The following is a 20,981-nucleotide window of genomic DNA, read 5'->3' as shown; positions in this document are numbered from 1 at the left end:
TTTGAGCTTCATTTTAATGTTAATTAAGACTACATATGCATTTTAAGTTTGTTCAGGAAAAAAGTGAAAATGTTGTAAAGTAGGACATGGCAAAAATATTTTTCACTTTTGCAAGAGAACAGAAAGATGAACTGTTATTACAGGAAGAGGACTATGGTTTTGTGTGTATCCCCAGCCACCTCCTCTCTGTGCCTTAATTTTCTGATCTATAAAATGGGGATGATCATCCAGATTCATTATCTGTGATCTGCAATTCTGAAATTCCTAGAAATCTGAAAACTTACATTTTTCTGTTGTTTGTTTGTTTGTTTTGATTTATATGTTTGTAGAATAGGGATTTGTTCGTGAGATACAGCCTGAAGTAGGAGGCTCTGTTGTCATTTCCCAGTTAGTGTGAATGTTTAGGATTTCTGTAGAAATGTGACTGTTGGTCATGAAATAGAGCCCTGATTTCTCCTGGTGATATTCATGACAGGTGGTACATGAACTTTACTACCCTTTGTCATAGCCAAACAGTTCTAGATGCTGAAACTTCTCACTCTAGGTGTTTCAGATAAGATTATATACCTGTTATACCTTCCTTATAGTTTTGAGTGAAGATTCTATTTCTAAAAACAACTCAGTTAGTAATGGGGCCATCATTATTTAATCTCAGAAAGTAGATTCCCTAAGAATGAACAAGAATTCATGCTTGATGGGGCCTGACCCTTTTCTTCTTCTTTTTTTTTCTTTTCTTTCTTTCTTTTTTTTTCTTTTTTTCTTTTTTGAGTCAGGGTCTCATCTACCCCAGGAAGGCCTCTGAATTGTTACAGAGCCTAGAATGACTCTTGAGCTTCTGCTCCTCCTGCTTTTATAGCCCAAGTGCAGGAATTATGGTCATGAACCACCATGCCTACTTTATTTTGTGCTAGGGATTGAACCTAGGGCTTCATACATACTGAACAGTCTAGCAACTAAGCTACATTCCCAACCCCTAAATGTACTCATGGAACTTTTCTTTTACTTTATTCTGTTCAGCTTGATTTCTAGTATATTAATCAGTGAAATGACATATTTCTTCTGAGAAACTGCCCTAAACATTTTTTCCTCTTTCTTATAGTCTTTACATACTTAGTATTCCCTACTTGCATTCAAGTATTAGCTGACAGACTTCTTTTGTCTTTTTATCATTTTTCCTAAGATCAATAAAATTCATAGTTAGAAGTACATATTTCTCCTCACTAAAACACAAATGGATAAGTATGTTTCCTGGTGTTCTCCATGAAAGTGAGTTCTTAATATGTCCTAGAAACAATGATTTGTGTAAAGTCATTATTTTTAAACACAGGAGCAAAATTCTCCATCTACATTTCGTTCAGTATTTCCTGAGTGGAATTTTATTTTTGTGGTTGATGTTTGGCATGCTTCCTTTCCTTCAAGCTATGTAAAACCCTTTGGCTGTGCTAATCCCTGCCCTGTGGGCCCGCTGGGCTGATGTGGCAATCCTCCTTTAGCACTAGGAAATTGTAACTAAAAATTTCATACCCTGAAATACTCTGAAGAAAATGAAGCATTATTTAAAGAAGCATTCTCTTTCAAAAAGAAAAATCACAAAAGCAGTCAGTTTAAATGCTGTTTGGGGAAGGATGTTTGCTTTCAGTCAGATTTCATATCAATAATGAATCTCTTGGTGACTCTGGCTCCAGTTACCCTGTGTCTTTTGCCTGAGAGGATGCTCTTGCCAATTTCTGCGGCAACCTACGACATGTTTACCTTTGTTTGGATATGTGTTACCAAGTGCCCGCTTTTGGCCAGGATTGTTAGTGCCTGGGTGGTTTTTCCTTAGCATTGGAGAGACGTAGCAGTTCAGTGACAGAGCACTGACCCCAAGCACAGGGGTGATAAGTTTTAATATGACACAAGGATTAGAGAGGGCAACGTTAGTCCTGGCTCAAAGGTGGCATGGGGAACCTGCTTAAGATGGGGACATTTTACTTTGGGTCTAAGGTGTCTGCCTTTTTAAACCATATTTTGCCAGTTCTATGCCAATTTACCATGAGTGAACTTGCTATCCCTGAAAAAAATGCAAATAGGGAGGACAGGCTTTAGTCACTGCATTTGCTGCCTCTGGCTTGTGGAGCCTTGACTATCAGCGCTGCATGAGGCTGGCCACTTGGGGAGAATGAAAGTGCATGTCCCCGTTCAGCTCATGCATTCTCTCTCACTGTACCACGAGAAGATAGGTGCAGCGCTTTACAAAAGCTTTGGCTATTAGTGTTTTTGCTGACAGAACTCAGGTGAAATCTCTCAACCCTCTTGTAGATATTCCATCATAAAAAAGCACTCCATGACCTGTCACTCAAAGGAATCACTATGGATTTTAAGGATAAAGTAAATTATAATCTGCTAAACAGAAATCTGTCTCTGTGGTTATTTGTTTATTATTACCCAGGACATGAAAACACTCTTTCCTGCTTCTTTCTACTAACTAGTGATGTTACTCATGGTATTATATTTTTAAACCTCTCCAAACCTAAATGCGTTCATCATAAAGAGATCACAGAAAGAGTGGCATAAATACACTATCTATTTGGAAACAGTTCTTTTTTATTCATTTTTTTATTGGTTTTTCAAGGGAAGGTCTTACTCTAGCCCAGGCTGGCCTAGAATAGTAGTCTCAGGCTGGCCTCGAACTCATGGTGATCCTCCTACCTCTGCTTCCTAAATGCTGAGTGCTGGGATTAAAGGTATGTGCCACCACGCCTGGCTCAAACAGTTCTCTTTAAAGAAGCAGAAATGATGAAATGGGTTACTGAATGTTAAGTTTCTCTAAAGTGATTGCCAGACAGCATATATCTAGTAGCCTGTGGTTAACACGCAGCTAGAAAGCCTTTCAAAAGTGGAGACATTTTCTTTGTTTTCATTTGGAATGTAACAGTGGCTCCCATTGGCTTGCTTCCCACCCCCATCTCCAAGCAGTATTCCACAGAACTGAAGAAGCTCTACTGCCAAATCGCAAAGACATGTCCCATCCAGATCAAGGTGATGACGCCACCTCCCCAGGGCGCAGTCATCCGGGCCATGCCTGTCTACAAGAAAGCTGAGCATGTCACAGAGGTGGTGAAGCGGTGCCCGAACCATGAGCTGAGCCGCGAATTCAATGAGGGTAAGGACAAGGGGGCTGAGGCTATTTTTATTTGGTGTATTCCTTACTTTGTTCAGATTTCTACAATTTTTGAGTAAGAATCACAATAAAGAAATGAGAGGGCCAAGTGTGGTGGCTTTTGCCTTTAATCCCAGCACTCAGGAGGCAGAGGTAGGTGAATCACTGTGAGTTGGAGGCCACCCTAAGACTACACAGTGAATTCCAGGTCAGCCTGAACTACAGTGAAACTCTACCTTGAAAAACCATAAAAAAAAAAAAAAACAACCCAAAACTGGAAGCTTCCCAAGGGGTAGAGCTACTTGCTCATGTTTATGAGGACACAAACAGAGGAGCATGGTAGTTGTCTACCTATAGTATCTTACAATTCAAGTGGAAAGACAAAAGAATGGTAAATAAAAGAACTAATACCATAAGTAAAATAGAGTTGAAGGGCCAGGGCTGGGAGTGAGAGAAGACAAGAGAAATGAGAAAGAAAATAAGGGTAAGAGAAATAAATAAAAGATCTAGCACCTAATATGGAGAGTCAAATGGAAGGCTGACTGTCATGGAGGGGGGCATCTTGTGGGTCCCAAGTAAGCTTGTCCATGCAAAATGCATGCCCCGTCTTCCCAAGTACATCATAGAAAAGGGGACTTATTCCAAGGGTTCACTTAGCCTGGATATCATGGCTCTATGGGCAATGAAGAAGTCCTTACTCAGGAATCCTCAGAGTGATGAAGGTACAGTAAGCTGGAGAGTTGATATACTTCATTAGAAAAACATATTACAAAGATATGCATGGACATTGGGAGGTAGGTGAAATGTGTAAACATAGAGCAAAATTGTAAGAAAATTACTGGAGGCAGAATGAAGGTGGATAGAAATTTAAAAGGGAAAAATAAAGGCAGAATCCTCAACTATTTTTTACACATTAATTTCTAAGTTCTTGTCTACAGAGCTACATTATCCTTTTCTTGTATGTCTTTCTTCTCTGTAAGAAATATACCATAAAGGATGTTGGGACTGAGGAGATGGCTCAGTGGGTAAAAGTGCTTATTGCACAAGCCTGATGATCTGAGCTAGAATTCCCCATATCCCATGTAAAAGCTGGACATAGTCGTGAGCTTCTGTAATCATGACCCTCCTGTGGAGAGACGGAAGGTGGATGCAGGAGAAGCCCAGTAGCTTGTACACCAGTGAGTACAGCCCCATGCAGCAGGGAAGAACAAGAGACCCAGTCTCAAGAAAGGTGGAAGGCGAGGATCAGCACCTGAGGTTGTCCCATGATCTCCACACACGTGTCATGACATGCACACACCCACACTCACAGACATACATATACCCCCCTTACACACACACTGTTTAAAAACAGAAAAAAAGGACATTCTAAATAGTATTTTGAAGATTTTTCTCATTTTTAACATAATAGTTACTTAGAATTTATCACAGTGTACAATACCACAGAGGAAGGACATCTTGACATACTTGGCCTTTTACTTTCATTGAATAATTATCATCAAACATGACTGTATAGCCTGTGGATGAGGACAACTTTATGGCTCCTAATATGTGGAAGGAACACTTTCTTCTGGAGCATTGCCAAATATCAAAGTTTTATGGTTTTGCCTGAGCTCCTTTGAAAATGTGCTTTTCCCTTTTCTTCTTTCAAACCTGGGCCTCTTTCAACATACTAAACCCTGGAAGGTTCTTATCTTTATAAACAAAGTAGGATCTGAAGATGGAAAAAAGAAAATAAATAAGGTGGAAGTCTCAGCCTTTCAATCATCTGCGTGTTTTGTTTTGTTTTGTTTTGTTTTCAGTGCTGGGGCTTGAACTCATGAACTTGTGCATAGTAGACCTCTGCCACTGAGATATAGCCCCAGTCTTTCCTTCTGCTTCTCATTTAGTGTTTTTGCCAGTTGAACTCTTGAGCTGGACTTTTTAGCCAAACTGATAATAGTAAGTTAACTTGCTTGTTTTCTTTCATTTTCCAGGGAAACTGGCAAAATTCTCTCCAGAGATGAGGTCAAAGATGTGGCCACCAAGTTTTTTAAAAGCTTGAATAGTTCCAAAGCATAGGGCCATTTCTTGCAAGGCCAATGAGCAGCCCAGTCCTTCGTGTTGCTGTCAAGGTTTTGGTATCTCCTCATATTAGGCATCTGGCCACAAGATCTCTTCCCTTTAAAAGGTTGAGCATTTCCTTTCTGACAAACACTCTTTGGCCTCCAAATTTCTGTCTGTATACATTTTTTTTTCATATTCTTCATTATGATGGAACATAAACTATTTGTCTTTTTCTATTCTACAGGTCAGATTGCCCCTCCTAGTCACTTGATTAGAGTAGAAGGGAACAGCCATGCCCAGTATGTCGAAGATCCTATCACAGGAAGACAGAGTGTGCTGGTCCCTTATGAACCACCCCAGGTAAACAAAGAAACAGTCAAGATGGGAAAGAAGACACACAGACTGATCAGCTGAGTAGACCGGAGAGATAGGAAGTTTAGGTGACCTCAGGAATCACTAATGTTTATTGCTATGTTAGCCCCTCTTATCAAAGATATAACTTTTTATTTTTTAATATATTTTATTTTTATGTATTTATTTGGGAGAGAGAGAAAGAAGTAGAGAAAGAGGCAGATAGAGATAGAATGAGTGTGCCAGGGCCTCCAGCTGCTGCAAACGAACTCCAGATGTGCATCTGGCTTACATGGGTCCTGGGGAGTCAAACCTAGGTCCTTTGGCTTTTCAGGCAAGTGCCTTAACCACTAAGCAATCTCTCCAGGCCAAATATGTAACTTTTTAAAATTTCTTTTGGTCTCTCTTGTCCATATGTTTATCTCCCCTTCAAAAGTCCTAAGTGTGTACTAAATTAACTTGGTGACATGGTTGTACCCATGTTCCTTTTTTTTTATGGAGATAATGATTGCATAGGAAATTGGTTTTATAAGTGGCATTGTTTTGCCTGGCTGACAATTGACTTGATACTGGATGTAAGGAATGCTGGATGTTATTATTCTCATAGTCCTCTGGAAATGGGAAAGCCTAAGAGACTTTGCTTAGCTAGCATTTGAACAGATTTGCAAAGCAGTTGTGTAAAGCAGAATAGATTGGTGAAAAGTATACAGGAATAATATGACCAAATTTCTGTGGTTTACTGGTAATCTATGGGATCTTTGGCATGTGACTCTGCTCTATGGGCTTCAGATGTCTTATCTGTGAATCAATACTTCAGGTGATTTAACTCTGAGGGCATTTTAGCTCTAAGATGTTTATATATGTATATATATATATATATATATATATATATATATATATATATATATATAATTTGATTTAAGAATACACTCTCTTAAATTCCACATGGGTTCTTTCAGAAAGGAAAAGACTTGAAAAAAGTGTGTCATGTGTTTTTCTTTCTCTCTTATGCTCAGGTTGGCACTGAATTCACAACAGTCCTGTATAACTTCATGTGTAACAGCAGTTGTGTTGGAGGGATGAACCGCCGTCCAATTTTAATCATTGTTACTTTGGAAACCAGAGAGTAAGTGGCATGTGTAGAACTCTCATTTGACAATCATGGGCAGAGGACAATCACATTGCATCTGTTCTTTCATTAACTGTGCATGCAAGGTGGAAAGCTGCCCTTGGTTCTGTCCTCTGTGCTCTAAGTCTTTGCTGTAAACTCTAACAGAAAAGATCTAAGAAAGTGGAGACGCAAACAGGTTGGGCAAAGGTGGAAGGAAAGAAAAGGAGTTTGGAAGGTAGACAAGTCACTTCAAACCTGAGTTCGTGGCACTTAACTGGAATTGGTTCTGATTAGACAGTGTTTTCATGTGGCCTCGATTTATTTAACAGCTTCTTTGAGAAGTCTGGACTGCCTGTGAGGACGTATCCAGAAACATTCACTGCTTACATCAAGTTTCCTTCAAAACTATGTAGCTAAATACAGCTGTTCAGCTAATGGAGGTTCATTGCTAATACTGTTTATGACATGGAAGTCAGTAATTTTGTTTTCTACAAAGTAGTTTTGGGTCCCTGCTCAGAGCAGCCAGGCTGAATGGGTGGTGAAGGTGCACATGTGATGTCAAGCAGTGCAGTGGGGGAACATCAGGGCACCTTGAAACGCGTCACCTTAACCTTTCCTTCCTCTCTTCTCTAACTGCTACTAGTGGGCAAGTCCTGGGCCGGCGTTGCTTTGAGGCCCGAATCTGCGCTTGCCCTGGAAGAGACAGGAAGGCTGATGAAGACAGCATCAGAAAGCAGCAAGTTTCGGACAGCACAAAGAACGGTGATGGTACGAAGCGCCGTAAGTAGATGTAGTGGCCCAATGGGACTGGCTTGGGTCTTCTCCAGATGTATGAGGCTGGAAAGTTGGGAAAGCTGTGCAGTGGGTCAGGGCTACTGGCAATGAACCTTTTACTGTAGTAGCATCAGCATTATCTGGAAACAGAATAGAAATACAAAGTCTTAGGCCCCAGAATTTCTGCATCAGAAACAGAGTGTAATGCATTTTGTAAGACATCGATGTGATTAGAATGCTACAAAAGCTGTAGGCATCAGTTTGTCTGTCCTTTGTTATGCAATGGGATAAGCTAGCCCCTGCTGACCACAGCACTCTATGAGAACCTAATGATTTAAGGATGCATTTCATGAGGCACAATCTGAGTTCACATTATGTTGATATGGGTCTCACTGAATCTTGATGTCACGTGTATAGTGGGTCCTCAGTTAACTTATCTGTTGTTCCTTACCTTGGATTTTAGTCATTGGAAGCTTTCTTGAAAATGAAGTATTGTTGGACTGGAGAGATGCGATGCATGCACAAGGCAGTACATGCACACAAGTTGATGTATGCATCTAGAGTTTGATTACAGTAGCTGGAGGACCAGGTGTACCAATTCTCTCTCATGCATATGAGCACACTCTTGCTCTCAGTCATAAAATAATAATAAATAAACAAATAAAATTTTTTAAAAGCCAGTCTGCTGGGCTTGTTTCAGGAGACAAAGAAGTTAAAGATAGTCTGGAGAGATGGCACTGTTAATGCACTTGCCTGTGAAACCTAAGGACCCAGGTTTTATTCCTCAGTATCCACATAAGCCAGATGCACAAGGTGGCACATGCATCTGGAGTTCATTTGCAGTGGCTAGATGCCCTGGCATGACAATTCTTTCTTTATATGCCTTAGCAGTTAAGGCCCTTGCCCTGTGAGGTCTAAGGACTCAGATTTAATTCCCCGGTACCCATGTGAGCCCTATGCACAAGGTGGCACATGTGTCTGGAGTTCATTTGCAGTGGCTAGAGGCACCAGTGTACCCATTCTCTCTCCCTATATCCCCCCCAATAAAAAAAAAAAAACCTTTTCTTTTAAAAACATGAAATTTTGCAAGCACCCTATCTTGCAAAATGATTAAAGCAGAGTTTCTCAGTTGAAGGTTGTATAAGTGGTGTGGTGCTTCATGCCTTTGCTCTTAGCCACCTCCACAGAGTTCTGAAACCTTTGCCATCAGAATTTTAAAAGCACTGTTCCAAATGTGCTTCCAACTTGTGGTAAACTCCTGTTGCAAGAAAGTGTCTTTTATAAGACTAAGCCTCCCAGCACCGTACAAAGTATTGATAACTTTTTATAAAAATGATTGATTCTATCTATCTCCTTATTTACTTACTTTTTAAAAATTAGGATCATATACTGTATCTCAGGTGATTTGGTGTTGCAGTACACACACACACACACACACACACACACACACACACACACCCAGGCTGACCTAGAGCTTACAGCCACCCTCCTCCCTAACCCACTCAAGGGCAAGGAAGACAGGCCTGAGCTAACTCCTGCTCTGCAACAAGTAGTTTAAAGTCCATCACACTTAGTGTCTTTTCTCTTACTTATTAATAATCATAGAAAATACAAATTGTTATTTACAAGAAAACCTATCACTATCAGCTCTCAATGTCCAGCGGGGTATGCTGGGTACTTTCTCTCTCTGATCATGCCTTAGTATCCCATCTGTATCATTTATGTGTATCTCCGTTATAACTCTATCCTTGAGCCTGCAGGGAGCATAGCTCCTGAGTCTCATGAGTCCTCTAATTACCTACGAGGAGTGAGTTTCAGTGAGAATAGACTTTCTGAAATTGGTGGAAGGATCCTCCTCATACCCTGGATGTTTGGGGCATTCTTTTGAGTTTTAGAAATCTTGAGAGGTTTATCACTTGTGAATTCCCTCATTTTACCATTATAATTTCTACAACATGCATCTACCTTCTTGGAAGATGAAGGTTATAAAAAAACTAAAACACAAAATCAATTCTTTGACTTTTCTTAACAATTCTTCATAACACATAAGCAATATATAGTTTTCTTTTATTGAAAAAAAATCCAGACACATGCACTACTATGTGCATCAGGCTCATGTGGGTCCTGGGGAATTGAATGTGAGTCATTAGGCTTTGCATGCAAGTGCCTTATGTGCTAAGCCATCTCTCCAGCCCCAAAATATAATTTTCTGTAGTATTTCTTAGTCAAAGTACATTTCCCAGCATCTTGAATTTCATTTCACTTATCCTGTTCTACCTCTCACATTCCTCTTTATTTAACATAAATGCAGTTGTATGTTAAATTATATATCAGATATTACATAAACACACACAGAGATAGATAGATAGAGAGAGGGAGAGAGGGAGAGGGAGAGGCTTAAAAATCTAATCTCACAGGTGAAGCTAGGCTATGCCTTTTTAGTATATATGATTAAATATAAATCTTTAACAACTAAATATTTTTAATATATTAGTGATTCAAAAATATTCTCAGGATGAAATTTGCATTTTTCTTCTACCAGCTTTTCGCCAGAACACACATGGCATTCAGATGACATCCATCAAAAAACGAAGATCTCCAGATGATGAACTGTTATACTTACCAGTGAGTCTCCCTTGGATAGTCATAGCTGTTTCATTTAGCCTGCTAATAGGTATTATCTTCCACTTATCTATGGTAATGGAAAGATAGAACTTAGTCAATTGGAACCACAACAAGGAAATAATAGAGTTGTGGTAACTTATAAACAACCACCATTTATTTCTCACAGTTCTGAAAGTTGGAAGTCCAAGGTCAAGGTGCCAACCTGATCAGGTTCTGGGAAGGGTTGGCTCTCTTTTGAGTTGTAAACTGCCATCTTCTCATGTAGTAATACAGGTAATAGAAGGTTAAATAGCTTCTGAAGAGCCATGTACAAGGGCACATATACCATTATGAAGACTCCACCTTCACATACCTAGTGATACCACTATTTTGTATGTTAGGAGCTCAACATCTGAAGTTTGGAGAAGATAGACACATTCAGTCCACAATTGCAGTGGGAAGCAATGAAATAAAACTAGGTTATTTTTAATCATGAGATGATTCTTTTCCTCCACAGTTTTGGATTATATTAATACTGTGAGCTCTCCTCTACTTATATTCCCATTCAATTTATATTATCATCCTAATGCCGTGTTTTTTGTTTTGTGCTTCTTTTATCTTTTTTTTCTTGAAGTAGGGTCACTGTAGCCCCAGGCTTTCCTGGAACTTTCTTTGTAGTCTTAAACTGGCCTCAAACTCACAGTGATCTCCTACATCTATCTCCTGAATGCTAGGATTGAAGGTGTGGAATACCATGCCTGGCCCTTTTATGTTTTTTTTTTTTTTTTTTTTTTTCTAATGGCACTTTTTAAACAAATTTATTTTATTTTTTTATTAGTTTTCTATTCAGCAAATACAGGCAGTTTGGTACCATTATTAGGCTCATCCATGATCTACCCCCTCTCCATTGGCCCCTCCTTGTTGAGGTATATGGGTCATGCCTTGTGGAGTTAGCACACAGTTATTGGTATGATAGATGTCTCTCCATATCCTGACCCAACATGTGGCTCTGACATTCTTTCCATCCCCTTTCACAAAATTTCCCTGAGCCATGTTGGGTTCATTTTTGGTCTGCTTCAGTGATGAGGTGTTGGGGGCTTCTGAGGCTCTGGCTCTCTGACTTGGTAGGAGTTGATTTTTCTCTGTGTTGATCTCCTTCCCCCTTGTGCTAGTATCTGATTCATCAGGAAAACAGCACCCTTGCTTGTTTCTCCAGTTTTCCTTAGTTTCAGCTGGGGCCCTTTTGAGGTATGATGGGGTGGCTGTCTCCTTAGGATCTGCATCTATCTGAAAAAGAGAAGCAGATTCTCCAACGGAGAGTAAGTTAGCACCAGGACAAATGAGATAACCCTTACTTTTTTTTTTTTTAAATAGAGAGTTTAATAAGTGTAGGCCCTCTTGTAGCCCATGATTGATAGCAGCTTGATATTGGAGAGAGAGCTTATGTTTGGATATGATTCTGACTTGTTTCCCAGCTCCAGCTATGGGTCCTGTGCCACTGAGGAGATCAGTTAGCCAAATCAAGAGCAGTTGGTTCCCCACCATGGCTGTGTGCCACTATTGCACTTGTATGGGCATCACAACCGGTTATTTGTTGCTAAGTAGGTTAGAGCATGAGTTACTTGGAGATATATTGGTAATTTCCCCCAGTCGCCCATGTAGCACCTTCTTGTACTAGATACGCTGACCATCTGGGGACTGACTCTCTCCTGGCTTCCAGCCATGCTATTCCATTTTTCGTGTCAGCTGCATATGGTTAAACAAATTTACTTTTATTTTATAGCCAGAGAAAGAAAGAAAATGGGCATGCCAGGGTCTCTAGCCACTGCAAATGAACTCCAGATGCATGCACCACCGTGTGTACTGGCTTACATGGGTCCTGGAGAATTGAACTTGGGTCCTTAGGCTTCACAGGCATGTGCCTTTACCACTAAGCCATCTTCCAGCCCCCTAATGGCACTTTTAAATCAAAAAATTATAATGAATTTCACTTCCTTATCTGTGAATGGTAAGACTATTATATATCTTATATAGCAAGGCTGTCTCTTAATTTTTATCAGAAATCATCCACAAAATAGATAATGTAATTACAATGAACTGATTGTGATTTCTACTTTTTTCATTGAGATATGATACTTATATAACTTGGATATACCATCACAAGCTCTGCGATAATAATTGGGTGCACGTCCACCATGTGTAATGTCTAGACCAGAGGAATTATCACTTCCTTTTCTGTGTATGGGGATGTTTTACCCCCTAGGGAATGTTATATAGAAAAGGCCAAACAAGGTTGAATCCTCAATCACATGTAAATAGTCAGACTACTCAGCCCAGTTCTTATGTAAGAATGTCATTCACTTCTGCAGGAAACATCAGCCCCTGAGGGTCACCAGTGAGGTCACTTTATTAGATTATGGAACAGTTCACTGGTCTCAGATCTTTGCCATCTAGAGTTGGCTATTTACTAAGCTTTAGTGACTAGTGTAGCCCTTGATGCCATTCAAACTGACATGAGACACATATGGGCAGGGCCAGAGAATTGAGGAGCTACCACCCCAGGACAGGAGCTAAAGCAACTCAACAGGTTTGGGTGTGCCAGGCCTCCTTCCCCACCTTCCTTGAAGGGCTTTGGCCCTCGGGGAAATCAGACAGCAAGACAGATGAGGTTCTCACTGTCTTGTTTCTAAGGTTACAATAGAAACTGAATTGTGATCTTTAAGTATTTAAAGTATTATCCATGTCAGTTAAATATTCCAAAAGACCATGTTTCAGTCAATTAACTGGAAACTCTCCAAAAAACCATTTTTTAGTGAAAGTCTGGTATATACTCATGAGGGAGGTAACCTATCATGAATTACATCTAAAATTAATGAATAATTAACCAAAATAAAGCATATGAGGTGAGAAAAGACAACTAAGTCAACTCAGTATGTATGTGGTTAGTAGGTATTTGTTGGTTGACGAATGGCCTGGATCTTGAACAATTACAGATAAGAATGACACAGTTCCTAACTTGAAAGAGTTTACCTTATCCCAGGGACACAGCAATTAAAAGGCAATGAAGCCAATGCTCAGTAGAGTGAGGCATTAAGAGCTGAGGGAGCATACGGGAAGTGAGGATAGTGCAAGCTTCTCAGAAAGGGGGACCAGAGCTGGGGTGACAGGAGTGAACCGAACACAAGAGAGGGCAAAGCTGTACACTTCTGCATTCTGTAAAATTCTGTCTCCTGGGTTCATGGCAGGGCCTGGTTGAGGCACACAAAGTGTGCATGGTCTAGCATTTACAGGGGCACACACCCTACCCTTCAAGTTTTCCAAGTGCATAGCATACATCATCTTGATATTTTTAAAATATGTGTTTCTGTTTAAGAACACCCTATCTAATATATGCTGTTAGCTTCAGTATTGAATTCACAGTCTGCAGCACTGAACTCATGCCTGATGAGGTGAGGTTGATCTAACACAAGTGTTGGCCCCGTGTATCACAACACTACCTTCCTTTTATTTGTTTATTTTTATTTATTTGAGAGCAACAGACAGACACAGAGAGAAAATGGACTCCAGATACACGCACCACCGTGTGCATCTGGCTAACATGGGTTCTGGGGAATCGAGCCTCGAACTTGGGTCCTTAGGCTTCACAGGCAAGTGCTTAACCACTAGGCAACCCCTTCAGCCCCAGCACTACCTTCTTGTGCCTCAAGATGTTAAACAACCTTTCGACACTTCAACACTATAGAAGAGGGGCGTTTTAAATAACAAAATCATCAATGTGCCTGTGGCAGTGACTTTCATGTTCCAGGGAAATAATAGTAAGTGAATTTACACATTCAGCATCTATGCAAAATGAGGACTGACTCACTTCTTCTAGGTCTATGGCTCTTCATGTTCCCTTTTCTGCCACCCTTTGATGCAGGTGAGAGGTCGTGAGACTTATGAAATGCTATTGAAGATCAAGGAGTCCCTGGAGCTCATGCAATACCTTCCGCAGCACACGATCGAAACATACAGGCAGCAGCAGCAGCAGCAACACCAGCACTTACTTCAGAAACAGTGAGTGTGTTGGGGCGTGCCTCCAGGTGGCATGAACAGTGGGGACTGTGACTGTTCATTTGCACTAGCACTAGGATAACTGGTGGGCAGTGTGGAAAGTGACATTGTGAGACTACAGTCCATAATCATTCTGATGAGTGGGTGTGGCATGTACTCATGAGTTTCAGCCTTCTGTGTGCCTTATAACCTTCCAGTGGATGCATTCCCTGTGTTCCAAAATGGAGTGGGACACCATGTCATGCGAATGGGAACTAACACTAACATTCGATTAACAGTAACTGCATAACTTCAGCTCTCCTTTCATCCAAGAGAACTGGCTTGTGTGCCTAATAGGATGTGCGCAATCCATTTTGAGGAATACCACTGCAAGCTAAAGATACAAAGGAGGTTTTCCTACCAGGAGGTTATTGTGTGCTTTATTGAGAAGGAGACTTAGCCCTTGGGAAAATGCCTCAGTGCCAGGCATAGAGCACATTACCATGTTTTGGCATCTTACAGGTGACTTGTCTTCAGGGATACATTTTAAAGTAAGTAGGGAAAATTTGGCAAACATATGAACATATACATACAACCTATTCATAATGTTAAGTTTTACATTCACTCTTGAATCTTGGATGATGGCAATTGTTTTGTGACTAAGAAGAAGATAACAGGTCCTATGAAAGGATGTAAGACTGGCCAATCAGGACTCTGTTTGTATTTTTATTTTGGTGGCTAACAAAATGACCTGTTAGATTAAGATATTATATGTGTAGTAGAATTATTGCCATAGTCTCTATAGATTAAATCAACCTATCTATCTATCTATCTATCTATCTATCTATCTATCTATCTATCTATCTATCTATACACATTTTGTGCCCACTTAATAAATCCATGCATTCAGCTTTTCAGGCAAAAAGAGAGCAAACACTAACTTACTTGAGCATAGATGAGTGGTTTGTTTTTTTTTTTTAATTACAATAGTAATTTATTTTAACTGTCACAGTATTTAACCAAAGATGACCTTTTAAAATGGAAAGACAAATAGACAAGTAACAATGGTTTCCTGATGTTTACATAGCTACAAATGGGGAGATAACTATAGCAAGTATAATAGATAGGGCTCCTTATTCCTTTTCTTCATTAACATAATGGTTGAGGAGGCAAGATACTGCTTAATAGTCAGACATCTTTTGAGAGCTTGCTGGATAGAGTGCATGAGCAGCAGTGGGTTAGGAAAAGAGCATGTTCTCTCTTCAAATGACCTAAATTTATTTGAGCTTTTTCTTTTTCTGGCTCCCAGGAAAGAATCTGACTATCTAGCATAGAGATAGGAAAACATTTTCTTTTCTGCAAAACACAGTAGTGAATATTTTAGGTCTTCTGTTATAGATGGTCTCTTCTGAACTTTCAACTTTGTGGCTGTAGCAGGAAATCAGGCATAGAGAACAGATAAAGGGTGAAAAAAGGCTGTTAGATTAATGATTTATGGACTCAGAAATTTAATTTTCATATCACAAAATATTCTTTTCATTTTGCTATACCCTCCTTGTTTGAAAATTACCCTCTCTCTTTAACTTGCCATCTCTTCTTGCAGACAAACATGTTCCTTTTCTTTCATTGTTTCTTGAAGTGGAACTTCTATTTGATAGGTACATTAAGGGAGATAATATGTATATTTAAGGTATAGAGTTTTACAAAATCTTAGGAAATCCTAAAATTAGATTTTATGTGACATTTTGGTATGTAAAGCAACCTTTAACATAGATCTCTTTTGTCTTATGAAATGAAATACCTCTGTTTGTATATGGAATACTATAAATGATATAATCCCTTTATCAAAGAAAACTATAATACTTGGCTGGAAGAAAGAGATGAGAATGAAGGGACTTCACAATCCTTTCCCATAGTTTATAATTTAGTGGGGAATTTCCAACCAAGATTCCCTTTAGAATACTAAGAATTTTCTGGAATATTTATTATTAGTATTGTTATTATTAGTACTAGTAGTAATTATTTAAGCTAATAGGAAAATTTAAAATAGCTCCTGGAGGTATATAGGAAAGGAAATGTTGTAGTATTTATCTTAGAGATTTTACAAGCAAAGCAGACTGCCCATTCAGGATCTCATAGACTTTGTGGTTAGACATGAGAATATACAGCCAGTGTCCTTGCATGAGGAGTGATCAGTCCTAGCTGTTTGATCGGCTTACATTGTTCTAAAATAAATCTTTATTATTGGCATTTTACAAAACTATTTTACCAGAGAAGATAATGCTGCTAAAAATAGTCTACAGGAGATTAAAGACATAGCTTCACTCTTTTCCATGAGTAGCCAAAGATGAATAGTGAGGAATTAGCTCCAGTTACATGGGTGTTCATCTCAAAGTGACTATATGCATGCTTTTGAGTTAGTATCTCATAGCTGTAATACTGTGCATGGAAGTCTAACAGACTACAAAATGAAATCTGAAAAATATAAATGCCTGGTTTAATTATGCCTTTGTCCTATTACATATACATGTGTCATTGATGATCAATAAACATTCATATAAGTTCTGCAGCTCCTATATTCTTCAGCTGAGGTATTTTCAGCACATTTATTTTCATGCAAATCTCCAAGAAAGAGCATGAATGGCTAGACAAAGAAAAATGGCAATCTAATTTCCTGACAATCATTTGGAAAGAATAAATAACAAAGGAAATGTTTATAATAGCCTACAATTTCCTTTCCAAGATGTAGTACCACTTTTTTTCTGGTAAGGAATCAATTTTGTATTTTTCTTTATATGAGAGGGAAAATTTGTGGGAAGGGAATATGCTTTATATAAGGTGACAGTACTGTATTTTCAGTTTAATCACTTCTGTTAGTTTCCTACTGTGTGTTTTCTGTCTGCTTGCATTTTATTTGTGCATGGGTTTACTTTTTAAAATCTTTCCCAATTACCTTCATGATCATAGGATTTATAAAAAACAAAATTTGCATCAAATTGTTATAGATACAAGTAGGTTTTATAACCTTTAAGAGAGAATTTTAGGGCTGAGAAGATGTGTCAGTGGTTAAATAGGGAGTATTATTTTAGTTAATATGCCCACTTTGGTATAAGAACCAATTGGACCCAGTCTTGTCAGCTAAAATCCTTCCCTTACTTTTCATTGGGGCATTTACTCTTAATAGTTGAGAGAATTATTTGATATTGATTTTAGAAATCTTTACTCTTTCTTTCAGAACCATGTTACTACTTTTATTTTATTATTATTATTTATTATTATTATTTTCTGTAGCTCACCTTTCTTTCTTCTTCTTGGCTCCCATTCTGTTCTCAGGCCAATGCAACTTTGTTACTCTTCCACTTAGCCTAACTCTTGGGTTCCTTTAGAAAATTACCTTTCATTTTCTATAGGATGGGATTCATTTAATTTGTAATACAAAAATTTGTTACCTCCTGAGACATCCCAGAGGGTCCTTCTGTAGTGAAGCTTGATGACTGTGGCTCAGAAGTGACAAAGTCAAAGACTACTTCCTAGCCCCTGAAACCATAGTGGACAGAGCCCCAAGCACTAACCAGTGATTTCACAGCATAGGACCCAGTTAGAACTAGAGTCTTTGTAGGTTTTTGGTGTGTTCCATTGGCTAAGGAAGTAGCAATACTCTAAGGAAAGAGGCCCCTCCTCCCTGATTCCTGTGTCACATAGCTGGTGATTCTTTCTGCAGCTTCAGTATAAACTCCTACCTCTTCATTCATTCTCTCTCAGCCTTTTGTGCCTATGAAGCAAGCAAGAGGGAGTAGACACAAATATTAATCCGATATGTCATTGAGTCCACACTTCTAAATTGGAATTTAAGTCCTCAACACTTTAGAAATATTTGTTTGAAATAGCTAGCTCTATAGGTTTAAAACCAACACAATACAAAACAAAAACCAAGCTGATAACTTCATAGTATTCAAGTTGGAGTTAAAATAAAAGTTCTGATTTTTTTGTTTTGTTTTGTGGTAGGGTCTCACTGTAGCCCAGACTGACCTGGAATTCACTATGTAGTCTCAGGTTGGCCTCAAACTCACAGTGGTCATCCTACCTCAGCCTCCTGTATGTTTTGATTTAAAGGTGTGTGCCACCATGCCTGGCCAGATGTTTTTTTATAGTTTACACACTGTTACTTTTGAATTTCACAGCCATATTATTACATTTGTAGGACTGAGGTTCATTAGCTCTGAAGTGTTTATGAAGAAAAAATGCCAAGATTAATTAAACTTGGTTTAAATCACCTTTCCAAATGTACAGACCTCATTGCCTCACTGGCTTTGGTGCTAGGTCTTCAAGTTTGAACTCTTGTGGTCTTGGCTGGAACATTCATTTGATCACTACATGTTGTTTCATGCTAGACTGATACAAGAGAAACCTCAAACTTAGCATCCAAATAATGAGCAGTCAAAGATGCCGTTCTTTAGTTGTTAAGAAGTTGCTTCCTTTGTGATGCACATTCTGGTGTATCTGTTAAGATTATATAAATTCTTGAATTTCTGAACTAAGTAAAAATGGTTTTGTTTCTAAGCAAGGAAAAAAAAAATAGAACAAAACAAATATGATTTGACAAGCCAGTCTGGGAAACAACAGTTCATGAGATTACACAATCTTTAACTAAATAAAAGGGCTTGTTCCTGGCCTTCTTGTAGCATAATTGATTTCTTAATTATGCAAAAGTTGCTCTCATGATATATGTATTTATAGGCCAAGTTTGTGACTGAAAGGATTACAGTATTTATCCACCTCAATCTCGGCACGTATAAAAATGCTCATTAAGAGCTCTTTACAAATGCATGATGACACAGCCCCATGCTGATAAGATCATGTTTCTTCATACTCTGTACTTTGGTGAGAGAAGAACAGTAATGAGGTATAATAACTGAGCATATGACATTTTACAGATCAAAGTTTATTCTTATTCCTGCATTCCCTTTTTCTATTTATGGAGTCCAGTGTACCTTATGCCATTCATTGTACCAAGTACCTAACCTGCCTTATAACCACAATGTTGAAATGAATCACCTTATGTAACTCAGTTAAAAATGAATGCCTTGGCCAGAGCTTAAGCTTAATCTCAGAAGGAATCTAGGAGACTGCATCTTTTTTTCTCTCTTTCTTTCTTTCTTTCTTTCTTTCTTTCTTTCTTTCTTTCTTTCTTTCTTTCTTTCTTTCTTTCTTTATTTTTCTTTTTCCTTTGATTTAGGGTCTCATTCTAGCACAGGCTGACCTGGAACTCACTCTGTATTCCCAGGCTGCCTTTGAACTCACAGTGGTCCTTCTAACTCTGGCTCTGGAGTGTTGGCATTAAAGGCATGAGCTACCATGCCCAGAGCATCTTTTAAAATGAGAACCACAAATGATTCAGATTCCTTACTTATCACCTGTCTCATTTCTTTGTCATTCAACTCATGAAAAGTAGAGCTCTTTGAGTTGTTTTAAAGGAAGACAAAAGGGAAGAACTGAAAAGGAAAATAGGAAAGCCCCTGGTAAGCCTCATTTTCTGTCTAAACTGTGATCATGAAGGTATGCGGAGTGGGTTTCTGATGTTGGATGTAGGTACATGAAGCCCTAAGCCTTCACCTTCTCTTTCTCTGGTTCTCTGCAGTCTCCTTTCAGCCTGCTTCAGGAATGAGCTTGTGGAGACCCGGAGAGAAGCTCCGAAACAATCTGACGTCTTCTTTAGACATTCCAACCCCCCAAACCGATCAATGTACCCATAGAGTCCTGTCTCTGTATTTTGAGCCTGTGTTTCCATGTGTAAGAGTGTGTGTGTGTGTGTGTGTGTGTGTGTGTGTGTGTGTGTGTGGTGTATGTGTGTGTGTCTGAGTGCGTGCATGTGTGGGCGTTTGTGTGTGTGTCCAGCCCTCACAAAAAGGACTTGAAGACATTGGCTCAGAGGCTCAACTGCTCAAAGGCATTCAGCTACTAGTGAGAGAATCTGTTGAAGGGACTCAAAATTTTACAAGAAAAGATGCTTTCTGCAGATTTTGTATCTTTAAATCCTGCCTTGTTTGGGCAGCAACCACAGTGTGTGTGTCTGTGAGCATTCTGTTGTTTCCCCGGGAGGGAGGGGATTAGCTGGGAAGGGGCATTACAGTGCTTATTGGTACCTTTTTCTGTTACCTTCTGTTGTGTCTCTAAAACCCATAAAAAAAAAAAAAAAAAAAAAAGCTTTTGAGCAGGACTCAAGCTTAAGATGTCTTTTTAAGAAAAGGAGAAAAAAGTTGTTATTGTCTGTGTAAGTACAATGTAGCTGACTGAGGAACTCAGGCCCTTTGAATGCTGGTCATGCAGCAATGCCACAAATAGTAACACAGTGAGGTGTGACGTGCACTGCTGGGCATCACTCAGAGTGATGACTGCCACAAGCAGCCCAGTTTTGGATGGAGCATTCGTCCTGGGAGTCGCCTCATTACTGTCATCTCTTCAGTTCTAACTGGAAAGTTCACGACTGCTTAGTCATATCCTGTCTCTGCCACCATGTCAGCATCCAATAAGATAGGCTTCGTAGCATATGAAATCCTAAATACCCATCCCCAAAGTGTTTTTCAGACCTCAAGGCAGGTAAACTGATCGTATGGTGTAAATAAGGTGAAGCCACACTAGGGATATTGCCCCAAGTTTACCATCATTCAGTGCCCAAAAGGGTTCAAAGTCCTGTCACCAAATCTGTGATTAATTTAACTGGAGCTCCTAGGCCTCAATCCTGGATACTGTAGAACCAACCAGACTGCATGACACTGTACGTGTGTTTATCTGGGAGACTCACTCTGTGACTAAGTAATGTCCAAACTTACATGAGCTAAAATCAATACACATGGCCTAGAAATTACAGATGACTATAAAAAACTGACTTTCTCTCAAGAGTTGGGAGAATCTTGGTTTCTT

At 39.2% G+C, this 20,981-nt stretch overlaps 1 protein-coding gene across 4 annotated transcripts in view; it reads left to right on the top strand.

Annotated features, from left to right (window-relative positions):
• Window positions 1-20,981, top strand: part of Tp63 (tumor protein p63) — a 217,018-nt gene that overhangs the window by 183,120 nt on the left and 12,917 nt on the right. The window contains exons 5-11 of one of the 4 annotated variants that reach the window (XM_004654275.2): window positions 2,959-3,145; window positions 5,433-5,548; window positions 6,556-6,665; window positions 7,294-7,418; window positions 9,967-10,049; window positions 13,948-14,084; window positions 19,699-19,813. In XM_004654275.2, coding sequence (XP_004654332.1) covers window positions 2,959-3,145; window positions 5,433-5,548; window positions 6,556-6,665; window positions 7,294-7,418; window positions 9,967-10,049; window positions 13,948-14,084; window positions 19,699-19,813 — 873 coding nt within the window. Of the gene's footprint in view, window positions 1-2,958; window positions 3,146-5,432; window positions 5,549-6,555; window positions 6,666-7,293; window positions 7,431-9,966; window positions 10,050-13,947; window positions 14,085-19,698; window positions 19,814-20,981 lie in introns of those variants that run through there. The other 3 variants (XM_004654274.2, XM_045149716.1, XM_004654270.2) reach the window with 3 other exon arrangements.

Source organism: Jaculus jaculus, chromosome 5 (assembly GCF_020740685.1).
Source record: "Jaculus jaculus isolate mJacJac1 chromosome 5, mJacJac1.mat.Y.cur, whole genome shotgun sequence".
Classification (NCBI taxonomy): domain Eukaryota; kingdom Metazoa; phylum Chordata; class Mammalia; order Rodentia; family Dipodidae; genus Jaculus; species Jaculus jaculus.
The sequence above is the reverse complement of the archived record's forward strand: the minus strand, read 5'-3'. Positions and strand labels throughout refer to the sequence as shown.